Raw genomic sequence first — 21,821 nt, 5'->3', positions numbered from 1 at the left:
GGATTATTTGACAGGTGGGTGGAAAACCTTATTTATTGCAGCAGGGCACTCTGTCACTTCAGACAAAGTTTTGGCTGCAAGACCTTTGTGTTTCCAATCAAAATTATTAATTTATACCCTAAACTCTGCTGTGCAAACACATTTACCTACTTTTCGGACCCCCTTAAACTCACACCGTCAGGATGGGGGGGACGCCATGGCTGCATTCATCACTTCATCCGAGGACGAGCAACACCACCCACCTCACCAGGCATGCCGTCCACCTCCGCCACGTGGAGCTCCACAACACAGTGCTGCGCCACAGGCACCTGCACAAGAGTACGCAGGAGGCACTACCCTCGCAACAGGGTCTGCAGACCGAGACTCATCTTCCTGGACCTCTCTGAGGAGCAGTGCATACGGAGGCTCAGAGTCAGTTGCCAGGTAGTCGCAGACATCTGCAGCCTCCGTCATGCCGAACTGCTCCAGGCTGGCACGAGCAGCATCTCCTTACCTGTCACTGTCAAAGTCACCACTGCCCTCAACTTCTTTGCCTCCGGATCGTTCCACCAGGGACATCGCCGGGGTCTCTCAGTCATCTGCACACAAGTGCATAAGGCAGGTCATCAACGGCTTGTTTTGCAGGGCCTCGCATACGTCAATTTCCCTATGGATGACCTCGGCCAGACGGAGAGGGCAGTGGGATTCCACGCTGTGGCTGGCTTCCCACGGGTGCAGGGTGTAATCAATTACACCCAAATAGCAATACGAGCACCTCCAAATGAGCCAGGACTGTTCATCAACAGGAAGGGCTATCACTCCATCAACACTCAGCTCATCTGTGACCACGGCAAGAGATTCCTTCACGTGTGTGCCAGATACCCTGGCAGCTGCCACGATTCCTTCATCCTCCGGGAGTCCAACATCCTGCCCCTCTTCCACGCACCGAACACCCGCAAGGGCTGGCTCCTCAGGGACAAGGGATACCCCTGCATATGTGGCTTATGACGCCTCTGAGGAACCCGATCACCGAGGAACCCCATCACCGAGCAACAACGTCGATACAACGACAGCCACATCACTACTAGGTCTACAATTGAGCACGCTATAGGACTGCTCAAGATGCGCTCCAGGTGCCTTGATCGTTCTGGGGGAGCGCTTCAATATGCACCAGACAGAGTGGGACGCATTATAGTCATCTGTTGTGCCCTGCACAACATGGCACAACAGAAAGGGGTACTGCTGGAGGAGGCCCCATCCACATCTGCCACCCACATTGAGGAGGAGGAGCAACGCATGGGCAGAACAGCGGCTCACCTGGCTGCTCATGAGGCCAGGAAGTCACTGATATGTGAACGGTTCTCCTAACATCAGACAGTGTGAAGAGTCCAGTCCTCAGCACCTGGAAAGAGCAGCGGCCACACCAGCGCCCCCGCCCCCTGCATAAAACAGTCCTGCAACTACACATGCAATCACTGTAGAGTGACCCAATGGGTGGTATCAAGTGTGGGCGTTCATGGTGAACCTTATGAAAGGGCCTTATTACACAAGCTAGTCAAGAATGGCCAAGACGTGGCAGTGGAGGTGACAATAATAATATTTAATGTGCGATTAACAAAAAGCAAATATAAATAAAAACAATGACAAACAATCAAACACCTTTTGTGCATCCCCCTTGTGCTCACAAAACCTTTGCCTTTCGCTTATGACTACTCCTACGTGGTGCATCCCCTGTGGCTGCAGCAGAGGTAGCGGCAGGTTGCTCTTGTTCATGCCCTGAATGATCAGATGCTTTGGGCCAACGCCCTCTGGGTTTCGGTGCCCGTGAGGGCTCCTCCAAAGACTGCTCCACCTGCTACCTGGAGAGGAGGCAGCATTGCGAGTACTGATTGAGAGGGGGGTAACGGGTAAGACATGGGGGCGCTTTGAGTGGTGTCCCCACTTCCATGTGCCCTTATGCCATCTTCCCTCCCCTGGGCCAGGCTCTCACCACTCCTACAACTCTGCTGGATGACAGTTTGGAGGACATGTGTGAAACCTTGTAAAAGCCAGTACCGGAGTATCTGTCTGCCTGTTTAAGGCAGCAGAATGTTGTTCACCCTGAGTCCGAAGGGCCGTTGTCAGGGCCTCAATAGACTCATTGATGAGCTGTGCTTGAAGCTCCATGGAGGCAAGCCTTCCCTCCATCGCAGACATTACCACACTTACCTGCGACATTATCTCAGAGGTGCCCTCGTGTCCCTGTGACAGTATCTCAGAGATGCCCTCCCTTACCTGTGCCACCATTCCACTCATGCAGGCGTTGGACTCCTCCATCCTCTGCGCGATTGTGGAGAGTGCGCGTGACACCTGTTCCAGCACCTCGCAAATGCGCTGCTGCCCCTCGATCATTCTGCTTTTAAAGGATGGCCCCCAGGGTTCAGCATCTGTGTCCAACTGAGCAGAGCCTGGAGAAGAGTGCTCCCACCGAGGCGGACTCTCCACAGCTGCCCCTGCCACCAGTGTCTGCTCGTGCTCATGTGTGTGGAATCTCCCTCCACCGTCACGATGGTCGCTGAAGGCCCTGTATGAGAACAGAAGGCAATATTAAGCATGATGATAGATGTTGAGGTGCTGAAGATGGCAAGGCATGTTAACATCAATTGCTATTGTGTGTGCTGAATGTTAAAGTTCTGTCACCAGACATTTGTCGGGTGCCAGTCTTGGCAACCCCGACGGACAGGCATTTGAGGGTGCGGCTCAGTTCCAGTGCCTCCTGCTCCGCGCCTGTGAGGATGACTAGATGTTGTGGCCCCCCTCCGGTCTTCGCCCTCTCCCGTGCATTTTGGGCTCTCTTCTATCAGGGGAGAAAGTAGAGAGGCATGAGTGAGGGATGATGACGTGGCCAACTGCTGAATGCATTGGTTTGGGTGAGGCTGACGGTGAAAGAGATGCATCAGAGGGTGAGTTTGAGACAGAGCCATGACATTGTATGAGGATTAGGTTGAGCGGTAGTGGTGGGATGAGTACTGGGGAGGTGAGGAAATGGTAAGTAAGTGCAGATAAGTTGAGGATGAGGTTTGAGTGGGTGTGAGGAGTGATGTGATAGTGTTGGCAGTGCAGAAGGAGTTGTGGGGCGGGGGTGGTGATGTGGAAGACGGAGTGTAGGAGAATGAGTAATTGCACTCACTTTGGCTGACCTAGTTAGGTCATTGAAGTGCTTCCTGCACTGTATCCTGGTGCAGGAGACATTGCTGCTGCTGGTGACCTCCTCTGCCACCTCGAGCCAGGCCGCCTTGGTGGCAGAGGCAGGCCACTTCCTCTCCCCTGCCAGGTAAAAGACATCCCTCCTCCTCCTCACCCCATCCAGTAGCACCTGGAGTGAGGCATCACTGAATCCAGGAGCAGCCTTTCCCCTGGGCTGCTCCATTGTGTAATTTTGGGTGTTTGCTCTAGGAGCAGCATTGGTGGACTGCCCCTTTAAATAGGGCTCCTCCAGCTGACAGCCTATGATGCCGGTGCGCAGTCTGCCCGCTGCGCAGGTTTCCGACGGGAAACCCGGTAGCCAAGGTAAGTAGCTCCAATTTACCCGCGATCGCGTAGGGAACAGACGGATTTTACTGGGCGGGTTACCCATGTGCCCAGTCGCGCGCCCCCCTGCTGCCATCCCGCCTCCCCGGTAATATCGGGGTCAGTGTTTCTCCTTGAGCCCCTAATATACTGGCTTGTTCATCTTTTGTTGTAGCACCTGATTAATACCTCTGGGTGGCAGTGTATTAAAACTGTGATCAATAGGCATAGAATAAATGAAGGAAAACGGCCTGGCTTTTTTACAAAGAGAAAAAAGGTAGTTTGAAAGGAGGTATAAAAATGTAAAAAGCAAATAGAATGAAATAGACAGAATAAAAGTAATACAATTTAAAGAAAATAATTGGAGATAGATTTTTCTTTCTATGAATGCTGGAAATCTGAAATAAAAAGAGAAAATGACAGAAAAATGCAGATCTCTACTAGATACATTTACCATATAATTTCTGTTTTCAGATGCTGCTGGGCCTGTTGCATATTTCTAGCATACTTCGTTTTTATTTTAAGGAAAATAAATGCATTTGTCCAGATAACCATTAGAAAATTGGTGCTGCTCGTGACTCTGTTGCAGTGATGCCAAAGTTTGCAACCAATAAATTGCAATACGTGCTCACCCTAGAAGGTTAACATGGATTTTTTTTTTTAAATCACTATGCAATTATAATTCATGTTTTTCTGCTTTCTGGAATTGTAATTTGAATACAAAGCACGCTATACCAGACGGGTCTGTTTTTATTTTAAGTTGGGCTAAGCAGGGAAATAATGGCGATTCATTCCTTTTATTTCCTTATGCTCATAGGGTTGCAAAGATTTTGTAAAATTGGTGAAACAAGAAATCACTTTAGAAATATATATTTTTTTTAATTTATTTTTTTTATTCGTTCACGGGATGTGGGCGTCGCTGGCAAGGCCGGCATTTATTGCCCATCCCTAATTGCCCTCGAGAAGGTGGTGGTGAGCCGCCTTCTTGAACAGCTGCAGTCCGTGTGGTGACGGTTCTCCCACAGTGCTGTTAGGAAGGGAGTTCCAGGATTTTGACCCAGCGACAATGAAGGAACGGCGATATATTTCCAAGTCGGGATGGTGTGTGACTTGGAGGGGAACGTGCAGGTGGTGTTGTTCCCATGCGCCTGCTGCCCTTGTCCTTCTAGGTGGTAGAGGTCGCGGGTTTGGGAGGTGCTGTCGAAGAAGCCTTGGCGAGTTGCTGCAGTGCATCCTGTGGATGGTGCACACTGCAGCCACAGTGCGCCGGTGGTGAAGGGAGTGAATGTTTAGGGTGGTGGATGGGGTGCCAATCAAGCGGGCTGCTTTATCTTGGATGGTGTCGAGCTTCTTCAGTGTTGTTGGAGCTGCACTCATCCAGGCAAGTGGAGAGTATTCCATCACACTCCTGACTTGTGCCTTGTAGATAGTGGAAAGGCTTTGGGGAGTCAGGAGGTGAGTCACTCGCCGCAGAATACCCAGCCTCTGACCTGCTCTCGTAGCCATAGTATTTATATGGCTGGTCCAGTTAAGTTTCTGATCAATGGTGACCCCCAGGATGTTGATGGTGGGGGATTCGGTGATGGTAATGCCGTTGAATGTCAAGGGGAGGTGGTTAGACTCTCTCTTGTTGGAGATGGTCATTGCCTGGCACTTATCTGGCGCGAATGTTACTTGCCACTTATGAGCCCAAGCCTGGATGTTGTCCAGGTCTTGCTGCATGCAGGCTCGGACTGCTTCATTATCTGAGGGGTTGCGAATGGAACTGAACACTGTGCAGTCATCAGCGAACATCCCCATTTCTGACCTTATGATGGAGGGAAGGTCATTGATGAAGCAGCTGAAGATGGTTGGGCCAAGGACACTGCCCTGAGGAACTCCTGCAGCAATGCCCTGGGGCTGAGATGACTGGCCTCCAACAACCACTACCATCTTCCTTTGTGCCAGGTATGACTCCAGCCACTGGAGAGTTTTCCCCCTGATTCCCATTGACTTCAATTTTACTAGGGCTCCTTGGTGCCACACTTGGTCAAATGCTGCCTTGATGTCAAGGGCAGTCACTCTCACCTCACCTCTGGAATTCAGCTCTTTTGTCCATGTTTGGACCAAGGCTGTAATGAGGTCTGGAGCCGAGTGGTCCTGGCGGAACCCAAACTGAGCATCGGTGAGCAGGTTATTGGTGAGTAAGTGCCGCTTGATAGCACTGTCGACGACACCTTCCATCACTTTGCTGATGATTGAGAGGAGACTGATGGTGCGGTAATTGGCCGGATTGGATTTGTCCTGCTTTTTGTGGACAGGACATCCCTGGGCAATTTTCCACATTGTCGGGTGGATGCCAGTGTTGTAGCTGTACTGGAACAGCTTGGCTAGAGGCGCAGCTAGTTCTGGAGCACAAGTCTTCAGCACTACAGCTGGGATGTTGTCGGGGCCCATAGCCTTTGCTGTATCCAGTGCACTCAGCCGTTTCTTGATATCACGTGGAGTGAATCGAATTGGCCAAAGACTGGCTTCCGTGATGGTGGGGATATCGGGAGGAGGCTGAGATGGATTATCCACTCGGCACTTCTGGCTGAAGATGGTTGCAAACGCTTCAGCCTTGTCTTTTGCACTCACGTGCTGGACTCCGCCATCATTGAGAATGGGGATGTTCGCAGAGCCTCCTCCTCCCGTTAGTTGTTTAATTGTCCACCACCATTCACGACTGGATGTGGCAGGACTGCAGAGCTTTGATCTGATCCGTTGGTTGTGGAATCGCTTAGCTCTGTCTATAGCATGTTGCTTCCGCTGTTTAGCATGCATGTAGTCCTGAGTTGTAGCTTCACCAGGTTGGCACCTCATTTTTCGGTACGCCTGGTGCTGCTCCTGGCATGCTCTTCTACACTCTTCATTGAACCAGGGTTGATCCCCTGGCTTGTTGGTAATGGTAGAGTGAGGAATATGCCAGGCCATGAGGTTACAGATTGTGCTGGAATACAATTCTGCTGCTGCTGATGGCCCACAGCACCTCATGGATGCCCAGTTTTGAGCTGCGAGATCTGTTCTGAATCTATCCCATTTAGCACGGTGGTAGTGCCACACAACACGTTGGATGGTGTCCTCAGTGCGAAGACGGGATTTCATCTCCACGAGGACTGTGCGGTGGTCACTCCTCCCAATACTGTCATGGACAGATGCATTTGCGACAGGTAGATTGGTGAGGACGAGGTCAAGTAAGTTTTTCCCTCGTGTTGGTTCGCTCACCACCTGTCGCAGGCCCAGTCTAGCAGCTATGTCCTTCAGGACTCGGCCAGCTCGGTCAGTAGTGGTGCTACCGAGCCACTCTTGGTGATGGACATTGAAGTCCCCCACCCAGAGTACATTTTGTGCCCTTGCTACCCTCAGTGCTTCCTCCAAGTGGTGTTCAACATGGAGGAGGACTGATTCATCAGCTGAGGGAGGACGGTAGGTGGTAATCAGCAGGAGGTTTCCTTGCCCATGTTTGACCTGATGCCATGAGATTTCATGGGGTCCAGAGTCAATGTTGAGGACTCCCAGGGCCACTCCCTCCTGACTGTATATCACTGTACCACCACCTCTGGTGGGTCTGTCCTGCCGGTGGGACAGGACATACCCAGGGATGGTGATGGAAGAGTCTGGGACGTTAATTTATATGTAGGTGAATGCATTTCCACAACATTCACCTGAGGAAGGAGGAAGCCTCCGAAAGCTCGTGAATTTCAAATAAAATTGTTGGACTATAACTTGGTGTTGTAAAATTGTTTACAATTGTCAACCCCAGTCATCTCCACATCATGGCTAGTCATGAAATGCATTAGCTCGGTTATGAATTTATTTGAACAACTACAAATGGCCAGTAGATGGAGTCAGAAGATTGCCAAATTATGATTTTTCTTTTATAGTTAAACAATGTTTTGGACAAATGCAGCTCAGTTTTGGGGTCAATTAGGTGTCAATTTTCCAGGTTTGAGAGTCATATAGAATATTTTATTTTCTCTTATTTTAGTCCTGTTGTTAAATCGTGTGCTGTACTTCAGTGTTTTGCAGCAATTCCTGTTCCTTTGAACATATTTGGAAAAATTATTTTCCTAAATATTAGAAGCCTTGCTGTACATGTAATCATGTTTTGGTACAAATCTATAACTAAAGCAAAATCAAATGATGACTTTCCAGTAGCCAGATTGATTCAGGGTTTGCACTGGACTGTTGCAATTTGTGGGATGCACAAAATGTACTTTTTTTTGCTGTGATCCTCCCTCCTCCCTGGCTCCAATTACAGGTCTGGCACTATTCATATGACAAACACAGTTTGCCAAGACACTTGGGTACCTGCTGGAAACAAACACATAACTTGTAGAAAATATTGTTGATTCATTCACACAGGATAATTGCTTTGGGCAAACTATGCATTGAGCTCTTTATTGGGCAAGTACTCTAAGCATTCCTTAGCTTTGAAATTACATTGTAGGATCCTAGCTTAAAGCATTCATTGGAAATTCCCCTCGGCTATTTTGGTTGAGATGTTGATCTATATTTAAAATAAATGGGTTAACACCTGTATACATAAAGAGCATCTGGATTTTGGGGGATACCACAACATTGTTGCTAAGTACTGCTGAAATTTCAGTTTTTGAAGCTGTGCAGTGGTTTGTCAGTTTATACTTCTCGGCTGATGCTTCTTTGAGTCTTTCACTCTCTTTGTTGCTGAGATGGTTGCACCTGGTGCTCTGCACTCTTTCGACTATAGTGACCATTTATCTCTTGTAAGGTTTCATATTTAAAATTAGATGTCAAAAATGTATCGATACTGTAAGGCATTCAGTTATATTTCTCCCCCTCACCATTCACGGCCAAGAGATGTTAGTTGGCAGTCCTCATTCCAATCCTCATCAAATTCTGTTCCTTGTATGGTCTACTAGGAGGCACGTCAAAGTAGCCAGGGGTATTCATCTCCCCTCTTTTTTAACAGTTTGCTCACGTCCACATAGAACTGTCTGTTGCTGTTTTGTTGGCACAGTTGAAGTTGGGAACTCATTTTGTAGGAAACACAAAAAAAAAACTTTTTTTTACTTTCCTGCCCCCACCCTATAACTCAAAAAAGGAAGTAATGGGAGGATTGAAAAAGTAGTCAGGTATCTGAGGAAGGAATAGAAACAACTGAAGGTCCTTTTAAGCTGGCGAGTGTGGGTCAGGAAACTCAGATTCAGTGCCAGTAAATTTGTCCATTGTATTATAATTGCCAAAGTTCTGTCTTAGGAAATGGTTTGGTAATGTTACAGTATATAGAATTCTTATTGCCTGTTGCAATCAATTCTGTCTAGACATTGCAGTGCCCCTAGTAGTTGTACTGAAGTTAAATAATTTAAACACAAACTTAACAGATATGCAATCCATTTCCTCTTGGGCCTTATTAATTTGGGCTGGTCCACAGTTACAGGTTATATGCTTAGTCACTCATTTATCCAGAAAGCGGGAAGTCGTCATTGTTACGATGGTGTATGTGCAGGGTTGTAACCGATTCTTGGAATTTCATTATTTGATTGTGAATAGTAATGAAAGTAATATGCGCTTATCATGAGTAATTTTATATTGCTGTATGGTCCCCCATGAAATCCCTTTGCTCTCCCACGATGATTGTGTAAACAGAAAAGAGGAAGTAGCATTGCAGTAAGTGTAATGCTCTTACTGTAAGTAACTGAAGTTATAAGGAAGCTTAGCCAATTTTGAATTAGTACAGTGTTGACACCATTGTTATTTTGCATGATAAATGCAGATGAAGAAGGTTGCTCAGCCCACCTTGGTTCATTCCCAGAAAGTACAGCCCCCTTGTGGCATCCAGTTGTTAAATGATTTTCACCTCCATTAATATATGTCCAATCCATGTAGTGACCACTCTGAAGAATTTCCTCACATCAATCCTAAATTTGCCTTTTACTAGTTTGAATCTGTTTTTCTTTGTCCTACTGTTACGTTAGAGCTTTGCATCCTGTTTAAGCTAAAGTTCTGCATGCTAATGTTGCACAAAGCATACAGAACTGTATGTCTGTCTAAATGTCCCAGGATTACTCATAGGTAGGGCTATACATTTTGCATGAAGTGTGTTTGTCAATCACCTGAAGTTCTGTAAACTTGGCATGACTCCTTGAAATGTTTTATAAAGTTGTATACAGTAACCCCAATTAGGGAAAATCCTAAATCTAATCTGATCATTTCGTGTATGTTATATGTCCTTTGAACAAATATCTGTTCAGTTTAACATTAGTTAGTACTTTGCTGGTTCATTGTTATAGCTTTTGGGTGTGAATAGTATAGGTGGTGGGGGAATTCCACTCAGAGTGATTCACTTTTCACCTCTGCTGAGCTGAAGCACAAAGCAGTTCCCTAATACGCAAGCAATATCGATGTGTTCCTCCACCATCTCCAATCCTCCAGTGGAAATGGTCAAGAATGGTTTCTCACCCTTGCAAAATCTTTGGTCCCACCCCATAACTTTCAGTATATTTAGCTATTTATACTTAGGAAGTAAGATTGATATGCTGATATTTTGCTGAACAGATGGGACCATACTTACAACCACAAATTTCTGACTCTGAAGTGAGAGTGCTATCACTTAGTCAAGGTGCCTTGGCTCAGTGGCAACACTCTCAACTCTGAATCAGGAAGTTGTGGGTTCAGTATCTAGGCAGCACTGAGAGGGCACCATCAGAGGTAACGTCTTTCAGATGGGACGTTAAACTGAGGCCCCGTCTACCCTCTTAGGCGGATGTAAAGGTGCAGAGAAGTTCTTCCGGTGTCCTGGCCAACTTTATCCCTCAACCAACGTCACCAAAACAGATCAAAAGCAAAATACTGCGGATGCTGGAAATCTGAAATAAAAACAAAAAATGCTGGAGAAGCTCAGCAAGTCAGGCAGCATCTGTGGAGAAAGAAACAGAGTTAACGTTTTGGGTCGAAGACCTTTTGTCAGAAACTGTTTCTTTCTCCATAGATGCTGCCTGACTTGCTGAGCTTCTCCAGTATTTTCTGTTTTTATTTCACCAAAACGGATGATTGGTTCATTTTAGTTCTTTGCAGTTTGTGCTCAACAAGGCCCCACAATTTGGCTGCTGCATTTCCCAACAGTACAACAGTGACTGCCCTTCAAAAGTAATTCATTGGCTGTGAAGTATTTTGAGACATCCTGAGAACATGAAAGATGCTATATAAATGCAGGTTCGTTCTTCCTTACAACAATGGCCAGAAACTGGGATCAGAACTGGCCCATGATCATCAAAGGGGATCAGGACCAGGCTGCAGACAGTTGGGATTTTGACATTTTTGAAATGGGGATAAGAGCACTGAAATTTATTTTCTGCAGGGATAGGGAGTGGCAAATGTGAAAGACTTGTGGAGTTTATGTCTGAAAGACTATCTGCTATCTTAGGTCCTGGCCCTGACCACCTTATCACTTTGTTGCTCCTCAGTTATTTCCTCCACCAAAGCTCCTGTCTTTTGACACACACCTCTTGCCCTCTGTCTTCTGACTAGTCAACTACTTCATTACTTCAATTGTAAATGGCTTCCATTGCTCAGGCTCTGTCTCTCCCCTTCAAAATTGTCATCCTCAACATTCTCCCTCCCAACCTGGCTCTACTCCTGTCTTACCAATGTAGTCATGCATATTCAGTAATTGCTTCTCATCCTTTCCCCACACAGTCATCTCTAGTATCCCAAGGTTCCATACTTACTGCGTCCCGTCCATTTGCATGTTGCTTCTCTCTAACATGATCTATTTCTATTCCATTTGTGTGCTGACAACATTAAAGAATTTGAGTCGAAATAATGAAATCCATCAGTCTACCTCTCATCGTCTCTCTCAACTCCCAGACCATTACAGTGTCGCTGGACAGGCCATTTGACATCGTCATGGATGAGTCAGAACTTCCCCCAGTGGAATTTCGGGAGAACTGAAGCCATCCCATTCATCTGATATCAAAAACTTTGTACCCTTTCCAGGCTGCTCGCTCAGGTTGAACCACTGGATGTGTAATCTTGGTGTCCTTTTCAACCCAGAACTGAGCTGAGCTTCAAACCCCACATCCTGTGAGTCACTAAAACTGCTTACTTCACCTCCACAACATCTCCCACCTTCACCCTTGCCTCTAGATTCAAATTCCCCAATACTCACCTCACTAGCCTCCGGCGTTCCAACTAGCACAAAATGCCACTTATGTTGTGCTGTTCTGCTTGCCTGTCACCCACATCTCAGCAACTTTCATTGCATCTCCCTCTTCCCCACCACCCCCCACCACTCCCCGCCATTCAAAGTTTCCATTTACTAATACCTCCACAGCTGCACCCCACCCTGTCTCTGCAATCTCTTTCAGCCTTGCATCCCAGCCTGTGCACTTTGATCCTCCAATTTTGGCTACTGTGACACCATCTTTCTAATCCCCATTAATGTGTATCCATGCACATTTACTTGCTAAACTGGATCCAGCTAATTAAGGAGCTGAGATCATTGTGGTTGAGTTATGAGGAAAGATTAGAAAAATTTGGACTGCAGCCTGGAAGGAAGTGTATGAGTAGAGACTTCATAGATTCTAAATAGAATGGGAATTGGGGGCAAGGGGGGCTGGTGGGGAAGAAGGGGAGAAATTCCATTGCAATTTCTAAGGGGGTGGAATCACTGAACACTCTACTGAGTGTACTACTATATTTTAGGTTTTGAATCAATATGTAGTGGGTTTTGGCTATGTGATCTTAGGTTTATGATTACAACATTAGGGTGGGGTGCTTAAGCTATGAAGTGAGTGTTGCTGACCTGCTAGTGGGCAGGTCTTAGTTCCTCATAAGTGTATTTTAATACTTCTTCTTTGGGCATGTAATCTTTAGGAAGGGAAGATTTGGAGGGGGAGAGGCGAAACATGAATTTGCCGCAGTGAGTCCTATTTTCATTAGATGCCCTTGGTTGAATGTGAAGCAGGGGCAGAAAGATCTGGAGTAGGTATTGGAATTTACTTCCTAAAACTGCTACAGAAACCCGTGGAAAACAAAGTGCGATTCAGCACAAAATGGTGATCAACCGTATAAATCTTGGATATCCATTAAATGTACAAATATGCATTTGGAAGTTCCAGAACGGCAGGTGAGCTTAGGCAGTGAGCGTTGGCAGACTATTCAACGATGTGGGTAGGGGAACCATGGGGAAGGTAGGGAAGAAACGTTGCCACAGCTCAACATGATGTCCACAAGTATGTACTTTACAGCAATGGGACACTGAATAACAATGAGAATAACAGCCCTGTCTATTTCTCAACCCTTCCTCCTTCCCACCCCACCCCCAACCCCCCAGTCTGGGGGCACTGGGGACACCATTACCACAATCCCAGCTATTGTCAGTTAAAAGTATTGTCTGAGGGTCAGACCTATGACTCACCTGGTCCATTATGTCTCCATTCTATACTAAGCAATGTGTTTACAGTTGAAATATTGGAGAAGTCAGCTTTATGATCTTTAAAAGGCCCTTGCTGTTTTACAACATTGTAATTTTTAGAACAGGATTATAATTTGTGCCACCTATTTTACTAGGAAAAATGAGTTTTTTATTATTTGTTCATGGGATGTGGGCGTCACTGGCGAGGCCGGCATTTATTGCCCATCCCTAATAGCCCTTGAGAAGGTGGTGGTGAGCCGCCTTCTTGAACCGCTGCAGTCCGTGTGGTGAAGGTTCTCCCACAGTGCTGATAGGAAGGGAATTCCAGGATTTTGACCCAGCGACGATGAAGGAACGGCAATATATTTCCAAGTCGGGATGGTGTGTGACTTGGAGGGGAACGTGCAGGTGGTGTTGTTCCCATGTACCTGCTGCTCTTGTCCTTCTAGGTGGTAGAGGTCGTGGGTTTGGGAGGTGCTGTCGAAGAAGCCTTGGCAAGTTGCTGCAGTGCATCCTGTGGATGGTACACACTGCAGCCACTGTGCGCTGGTGGTGAAGGGAATGAATGTTTAGGGTGGTGGATGGGGTGCCAATCAAGCGGGCTGCTTTGTCCTGGATGGTGTTGAGCTTCTTGAGTGTTGTTGGAGCTGCACTCATCCAGGCAAGTGGAGAGTATTCCATCACACTCCTGACTGTGCCTTGTAGATGGTGAAAAGGCTTTGGGGAGTCAGGAGGTGAGTCACTCGCCGCAGAATACCCAGCCTCTGACCTGCTCTTGTAGCCAGAGTATTTATATGGCTGGTCCAGTTAAGTTTCTGGTCAATGGTGATCCCCAGGATGTTGATGGTGGGGGATTCGGTGATGGTAATGCCGTTGAACGTCAAGGGGAAGTGGTTAGACTCTCCCTCGTTGGAGATGGTCATTGCCTGGCACTTGTCTAATAAGTGGTATAATTTGCATGCGTAGATCTGCTAATAATGCTATATTGTTTTCCTTTTGTAGTTTTTCACAGGTTGGTGGATAATTATAGATGCTGCAGCGGTTTACCCAACAAATGAAGAAATGAATCATGCTTTTCACACGTGTGGAGTCATGTCAACAATAGCTTTTTTCATGTAAGTTGCTGATTGAATACACTACCTTGTTGCTTGCCTGTCTATCATTTTTCTATGTGCACTGTATAAAGTTATGTTCTTTTATGGGTATAAACCCAAGTGTGAACACAGAACCTTGCTGAGTCTTTCCTACTTTCAGTTTGTTAATAACCCAGCCCAATACACAGGAGAATTTACACCTGGGTAAACCTGCCAGATATGCTCATATCAGAAGGAAGGATACTGTTGAAACAGTGACTTGGTTCTGGCATGACGTACAGCAGTGGGACAAGAGAAATGTGGATGCAGGCCACAAACCTGATCCCTAGTGATAGAGGATGAGTTATGAGGAAAGGTTAGAAAAATTCAGACTCTTCAGTTTTAAAAGGAGGCAAATGAGAAGGGACCTTATAAAAGTATATATGATGCTAAGTGGAATGGAATAGGTTAATCTTAAACACTCTTTCAAGTTAAACCACTATTGTAGGACGAGGCGGACATGGGAACAAACTGCTTAAAACCAAGTCCTGGACTGATTTAAAGAAGCATCTCTTCACCTAAAGAATATCTGGAGTAGTCTTCTGGGTTGGGTAGTGGAAGTAAAAACTCTTGAATCATTTAAAAGGGAGTTGGAGGCTGTGATAGATGACTATAGGTTTCTATAGAAGGATAAACTTGATGAGCCAACCCTCATCTGTACTTGTCTTTGTGATTATAGTGTGTTCTCTGGTATGAAGTTTTGCACAATATTATCCTGCACTGACTACTTCCCACATGAATCATTTGGTAATCTAAAACTCCTACACAGGTCCATAATAAATGTACATATTACAGCTCATCACCATAATTGTCTCATAACATATGTAACATAACTTGTTTTTAATTCTAAAATTTAGGATAAATGCTGTGTCTAATGGACAGGTCCGAGGGGATGGATACAGTGATGGCTGCTTGGGAAGAACGGGTAAGAATACTTTAAGCTATTTAATTATTTTAGTGATTACTATATTTTGAGAAGTCTTGAAGAATACAATTACCTAACAAAGACATTGTAGAGAGAATTGAAGGCAAAATGTCACAGAATGAACATACAGGAGAGTGCCGACCACCAAACTAGAGTGCAAAATGATGCATTATAGAAAAATGTTCATCTCATGTCAGACACCTCTAACTAGAATATGTAGTGTGATGCATTGTAGGTCTAGTACCAGGCTAATGAGTACTGTGTATATCACTTACTCCATGTGCCACTCTTAAGTGGTTAAAGCCGTTCCCATATTAGAGTTGCTAGTCATGTCGAAAGCAAGTTATTTTTTGTTGGTCACTGAGGAAACCACAGGCTTTTTGTTTTGTTTTTATTCTTTGCCAATTTGTTTTGTAAGGTAAGTTTCCTTCTAGTCCCCTGAGCTATGCTCCTCCCTCTGGCTGTGAGTAGTCTCTGGGCCTCTGCCATTGTTGTGCTGGAGTAAACTAGGAGGAGGTACACAGGAGTAAACTAGTTTCCTCCATACCCCCACCCTATTCCTTTCTGGTCCCTGGCATCTGCTTTGTGCCACTCCACAGCAGTGAAACTGAAGTTGGGAACTCTGTGGAGTGGGAGAGATTGAATCTGTGAACTATTGCCATGTGTTTGCATTCCATGCTGCTTAGCTACATATTTATACTTTCTAAAGAACTGACGTCCAATCTCAGGTGAGCACAAGCTGGACACTAATTTGGGAACTATGCGCCACTAGAATTCTGGTGGTTGAGCCAAGTTTTGGAAAATGAAATGGAATGTCTTCTGTTTCTGATAATGCTGAAAGTTCACCCCCCTCTGAAGATATTAACTCTTACTGATTTTACAAAGCCAGAAGCCCTCGGATACCTTGCCCAAATAAGCCTTCATCTGTGAGCCTAGATTGTGGAGAGCGTTTACAGCCTGCGTGATCCTGTTCTCACCCAACATCATCCACAAGTCTACTTATCAATAGGATAGCAAACAGGAATGGGAAACCTGGATTTTTTTTTTCTCTTCTCTCCTTCCTCCCAAGTCCAAAGACGCTGTGACTATTTGTAGCACTCCAACTACTTCCATGGCTAAAATCTACAAACTCAGCACAGATCAGGAATTAAATTTGGGACCCTCCTGGTCTATTTGGCTCAATAGTGCACTGGGTGACGCATTTATCTATTTTGTGGGGGTAAGGGGGTGTTAAAAAAGACAGTAAATACCTCAAGAGCATTGTAAAAATATTAATCTCTTTCCAGTATTGAGTCCATGTGATCAAAAATGCCTACTGATGACCAGTAGCATATGGTGATAAATATAGAGAAACCCTGTGCCACAATTCTTCCAGCTGGAAGAATCATGGAATATGGTGTCTATACTTTTATCATCAAGGCAGGTGTTTTTAAATTCATTCCATAGAAATCTATGTGTCTGGGTTATGTAAGAACTGAGTGAAATAATTTCCATATGCTACTGGCTCAGATGAATTATTCTATTCATCACATAGTAAGTTTGTTTTATTTTAACCTGTCAGAAAAGTACAAAATTTGGAGTTGGACTTTTTGGGCATGATTTTAGCTGGGAGACAGGAACCCAGCCCGTCCCTAGATAATCGCGTGGGGAACCCGGAAGCCAAATGAGTGCATCGCAATCTGCGATTGCAACGCAATTGAAGATGAGTATTTGTTCTTCCGGGTTTCCCACGTGCCAGGCAGCCAGATTGACAGGCTGGCTGTCTTTCGGAAGGGAAGGGGGGGGGGGGCGGGAGGGAGAGATCGTGGACTCTGGAACAAATCGGAAGTGGGGGTGGGGGGGGGGGGGGACTTGGACGGCATCGGATGGGCTTTGAAGATCGGGTGGTCCAGCATCGGAAGATCGGGGGGGGGGCGTCCAGCATCGGGCGGAGGTGGGGGTCAGCTGATCACAGGTGAGCCTGTTGGGCCTGGATGAAGCACACCTGCTGCTCCGGGCTCACAAGCAGCGCAACAAAGGCACTCACCTCATGGATCCGGCCCTTCCTGCTTACTTCCACCTGACATGAATCGGAAGCAATGAGGAAACCTGAATGGGTACGGTTAAATTAATTTTACTTTTGCAATACACAAAAAATTAAGCACCTCAACTATTTCAAAGAGGTACATTGCCCCTTTAAGTATCGGTCCACCGGCTTTAAGTGGGGGCGGAACTTACGGGTGTCTGTTGTGCACGTGCATCCAAATGCGCCTGGGTCAAACCCAGAAATAGGCGCGCTGAAGCTGCGATGTGGTCCCGCCCCAAAAAGCTATTATTTTAACCTCTCTCTTACCCCAACCCACCCGTTCTTGGGGGTTAAAATTACCCCCTTTGTGTGTCAAAAGAGGAAGGTAATATCGGGCATTATCTTGTTATATGATCAGAATTAGACGCACGCTCTTTAAGACGCATAAAGTCATTTTTGTGGATTGTACATTTGCTTCGAGCAAACATTTATTATCTGTAAATCACCATTGAATAGTGTTAATGGCATGTGGTGCTAATAGGATTTAATGTCACACAATAAAAATCCATATTGAAATCATTCCCTCAAAATCCTCCGCAAAAATGGCAGCACAGTAGGAATTCTTCCCAGTGCAGATATTGATGGGTGGCGACAGGCAAATCCCCAGTAATGTTGAGCTGCAGTAGAATTTCAAACAAACGTTGATGCTGGCAGAAAATGTACTTATAGGCATTTGGTCTACTTAATGCGTGTTCAAATTTAAAACCAAATGCAGCCCATGATGGATCCAGGAATCTGCACCTCCCCTCCCATTCAAAATAAAATATTCTGTGGATTAAAAAGAAATGCAAAGAGAAAAGATAGGTTTTAGGTGTAAGCTTTTTAATTTGATGAGGGGTCTAAATCTGAAATGTTATAGAATCATAGAATCATAGAAGTTACAACATGGAAACAGGCCCTTCGGCCCAACATGTCCATGTCGCCCAGTTTATACCACTAAGCTAGTCCCAATTGCCTGCACTTGGCCCATATCCCTCGATACCCATCTTACCCATGTAACTGTCCAAATGCTTTTAAAAGACAAAATTGTACCTGCCTCTACTACTGCCTCTGGCAGCTCATTCTTTTCTCTCTTCAGATGCTAACTGACCTGTATATTTTTAGCATTTTCTTAAACAATCTTTCAGTACAGGAAATGGTTGCTTCAGTGTCCACCAATGTGATGTTCTGCTTACCTTTTTGTGGTAACAGTGATGTACCAGTATAAGGGTACGGTAGCATAGTGGTTATGTTACAGGACTAGCAATCCAAATGCCTGGACTAATAATCTAGAGTCATGAGTTCACATCCCGCCACGTCAGCTGGTATTAGTTAAATAAAATCTGGAATAAAAAAAACTAGTATCAGTAATGGTGGCCATGAAACTACCGGATTGTTATAAAACCCATTTGGTTCGCCCTCTGAAATGGCCGAGCAAGCCATTCAGTTGTACAATATTGCTACGAAAAGTCACATAAGAATAAAACCGGATGGACCACCCGGCTTCGGACCACGAGGCACCGGACACGACAAAGGCAAACCAAGCTCAGTCGACCCTGCAAAGTCCTCCTCACTAACATCTGGGGACTTGTGCCAAAATTGGGAGAACAATCCCACAGTTGAGTCATGCAAAAGCCTGACATAGCCATACTCACAGAATCGTACCTTTCAGCCAACGTCCCTGAATCTTCCATCACAATCACCAGAGGTGGCAGTACAGTGATATACAGTCAGGAGGGAATGGTCCTAGGAGTCCTCAACATTGACTCATGGCATCAGGTCAAACATGGACAAGGAAACCTCCTGCTGATTACCTCGTAGCACCCTCCCTCAACTGATGGATCAGTCCTCCTCCATGTTGAGCACCACTTGGAGGAAGCACTGAGGGTAGCAAGGGCATAGAATGTACTCTGGGTGGGGGATTTCAATGTCCATCACCAAGAGTGGCTCGGTAGCACCACAACTGACTGAGCTGGCTGAGTCCTGAAGGACATAGCTCCCAGACTGAGCCTGCAGCAGGTGGTGAAAGAACCAACACGAGGGAAAAACCTACTTGACCGCGTCCTCACCAATCTACCTGTCGCAGTTGCATCTTGTCCATGACACTATTGGTAGGAGTGACCACCACACTGTCCCGTCGCAGTCCCGTCTTCACACTGAGGACACCATCCAAAATGTTGTGTGGCACTACCACCATGCGAAATGGGATAGATTCAGAACAGATCTAACAGCTCAAAACTGGGCATCCATGAGGCGCTGTGGGCCATCAGCAGCAGCAGATTTGTATTCCAGCACAATCTGTAACCTCATGGCCCGGCAAATTCCTCACTCTACCATTACCAACAAGCCAGGGGATCAACTCTGGTTCAATGAGGAGTGTAGAAGAGCATGCCAGGAGCAGCACCAGGCATACCTAAAAATGAGGTGCCAACCTGGTGAAGCTACAACTCAGGACTACTTGCATGCTAAACTGCGGAAGCAACATGCTATAGACAGAGCTAAGTGATTCCACAACCAATCAGCCAGAAGTGCCGAGTGGATGATCCATCTCGGCCTCCTCCTGATATCCCCACCATCACAGAAGCCAGTCTTCAGCCAATTCAATTCACTCCACGTGATATCAAGAAACGGCTGAGTGTACTGGATACAGCAAAGGCGATTTGCCCCGCGACATCCCGGCTGTAATGCTGAAGACTTGTGCTCCAGAACTAGCCGCGCCTCTAGCCAAACTGTTCCAGTACAGCTACGACACTGGCATCTACCCGACAATGTGGAAAATTGCCCAGGTATGTCCTGTCCACAAAATGCAGGACAAATCCAATCCGGCCAATTACCGCCCCATCAGTCTACTCTCAATCATCAGCAAAGTGATGGAAGGTGTCATCAACAGTGCTATCAAGCGGCACTTACTCACCAATAACCTGCTCACCAATGCTCAGTTTGGGTTCCGCCAGGACCACTCGGCTCCAGACCTCGTTACAGCCTTGGTCCAAACATGGACAAAAGAGCTGAATCCCAGAGGTGAGGTGAGAGTGACTGCCCTTGACATCAAGGCAGCAATTGACTGAGTGTGGCACCAAGGAGCCCTAGTAAAATTGAAGTCAATGGGAATCAGGGGGAAAAGTCTCCAGTGGCTGGAGTCATACCCAGCACAAAAGGAAGATGGTAGTGGTTGTTGGAGGCCAATCATCTCAGCCCCAGGACATTGCTGCAGGAATTCCTCAAGGCAGTGTCCGAGGCCCAACCATTTTCAGCTGCTTCATCAATGACCTTCCCTCCATCATAAGATCAGAAATGGGGATGTTTGCTGATGATTGCACAGTATTCGGTTCCATTTGCAACCCCTCAGATAATGAAGCAGTCCATAGCCGCATGCAGCGAGACCTGGACAATATCCAGGCTTGGGCTGATAAGTGGCAAGTAACATTCGTGCCAGGCAATGACCGTCTCCAACAAGAGAGACTAACCACCTCCCCTTGACATTCAACGGCAATACCATCGCTGAATACCCCCAATCAACATATTAGGGGTCACCATTGACCAGAAACTTAACTGGACCAGCCACATAAATACTGTGGCTACAAGAACAGGTCAGAGGCTGGGTATTCTGCAGCGAGTGACTCACCTCCTGACTCCCAAAGCCTTTCCACCATCTACAAGGCACAAGTCAGGAGTGTGATGGAATACTCTCCACTTGCCTGGATGAGTGCAGCTCCAACAACACTCAAGAAGCGCGATATCATCCAGGACAAAGCAACCCACTTGATTGGCATCCTATCCACCACCCTAAACATTCACTCCCTTCACCGCCGGCGCACCATGGCTGCAGTGTGTACCATCTGCAGCATGCACTGCAGCAACTTGCCAAGTCTTCTTCGACAGCACTTCCCAAACCCGCGACCTCTACCACCTAGAAGGACAAGGGCAGCAGGCACATGGGAACACCACCACCTGCACGTTCCCCTCCAAGTCACACACCATTCCGACTTGGAAATATATCGCCGTTCCTTCATCGTCGCTGGGTCAAAATCCTGGAACTCCTTTCCTAACAGCACTGTGGGAGAACCTTCACCATACGGACTGCAGCGGTTCAAGAAGGCGGCTCACCACCACCTTCTCAAGGGCAATTAGGGATGGGCAATAAATGCTGGCCTTGCTCGCGATACCCACATCCTATGAACAAATAAAAAAAAACACATACAGGACGTTTACATTTAAAGGAGCAATTAAAGTCCATCTCACTGACGTCCACGTTCGCTTTAATAGAATAGATTTCAATCTCTAGGGCACTTGGAATTGTGCTCGGCATTAACATTGGTTGCAACATTAATGGCAAGAATCAAATTTTGTACAGGTGGAGATTGAGGTTGGACAGAAGTTGCTTATGTACAACAACCATTGAGGGAAATGAGTGCCTGCATCTTGGGACTTGATTCCTGTGGAATCTATAGTTGTTATAGATTTAGAGTAAATATGTTTGCATAATGATTAGTGAAGGTGGCATTATGGTGCAGTGTACTGGAGCTTTAACAAAGTACTACAGAGTGACCAGGCAGTCTTGCCATGCCACCTGGGAAAGTGAAGGCCAAATGCTTTCTTACAAGAAGGGGGACAAAGTAAAAGGTTTACCTTCCCTTGACTCCCTCCTATGTCCATATTTGCTGGCTTTGGGCACTGTTGGAAGCCTTAGGAGCAGATCTCAAATCTATTCTCGCAGCCAGTGGAGCTACATGCTATGGAGATTGAGAGAAAGCAGTGGAAAATAAACAGATATTT

At 46.2% G+C, this 21,821-nt stretch overlaps 1 protein-coding gene across 1 annotated transcript in view; it reads left to right on the top strand.

Moving 5' to 3' along the window:
• LOC137326993 (transmembrane protein 50B) overlaps positions 1–21,821 on the top strand; it is a 52,184-nt gene that overhangs the window by 14,567 nt on the left and 15,796 nt on the right. The window contains exons 3-4 of the mRNA XM_067992373.1: positions 13,946–14,058; positions 14,934–15,001. Coding sequence (XP_067848474.1) covers positions 13,946–14,058; positions 14,934–15,001 — 181 coding nt within the window. The remainder of the gene's footprint in view (positions 1–13,945; positions 14,059–14,933; positions 15,002–21,821) is intronic.

Source organism: Heptranchias perlo, chromosome 11, assembly GCF_035084215.1.
Source record: "Heptranchias perlo isolate sHepPer1 chromosome 11, sHepPer1.hap1, whole genome shotgun sequence".
Lineage (NCBI taxonomy): Eukaryota > Metazoa > Chordata > Chondrichthyes > Hexanchiformes > Hexanchidae > Heptranchias > Heptranchias perlo.
Note: the sequence above shows the minus strand (reverse complement) of the source record. Positions and strands in the feature narration are given on the sequence as shown.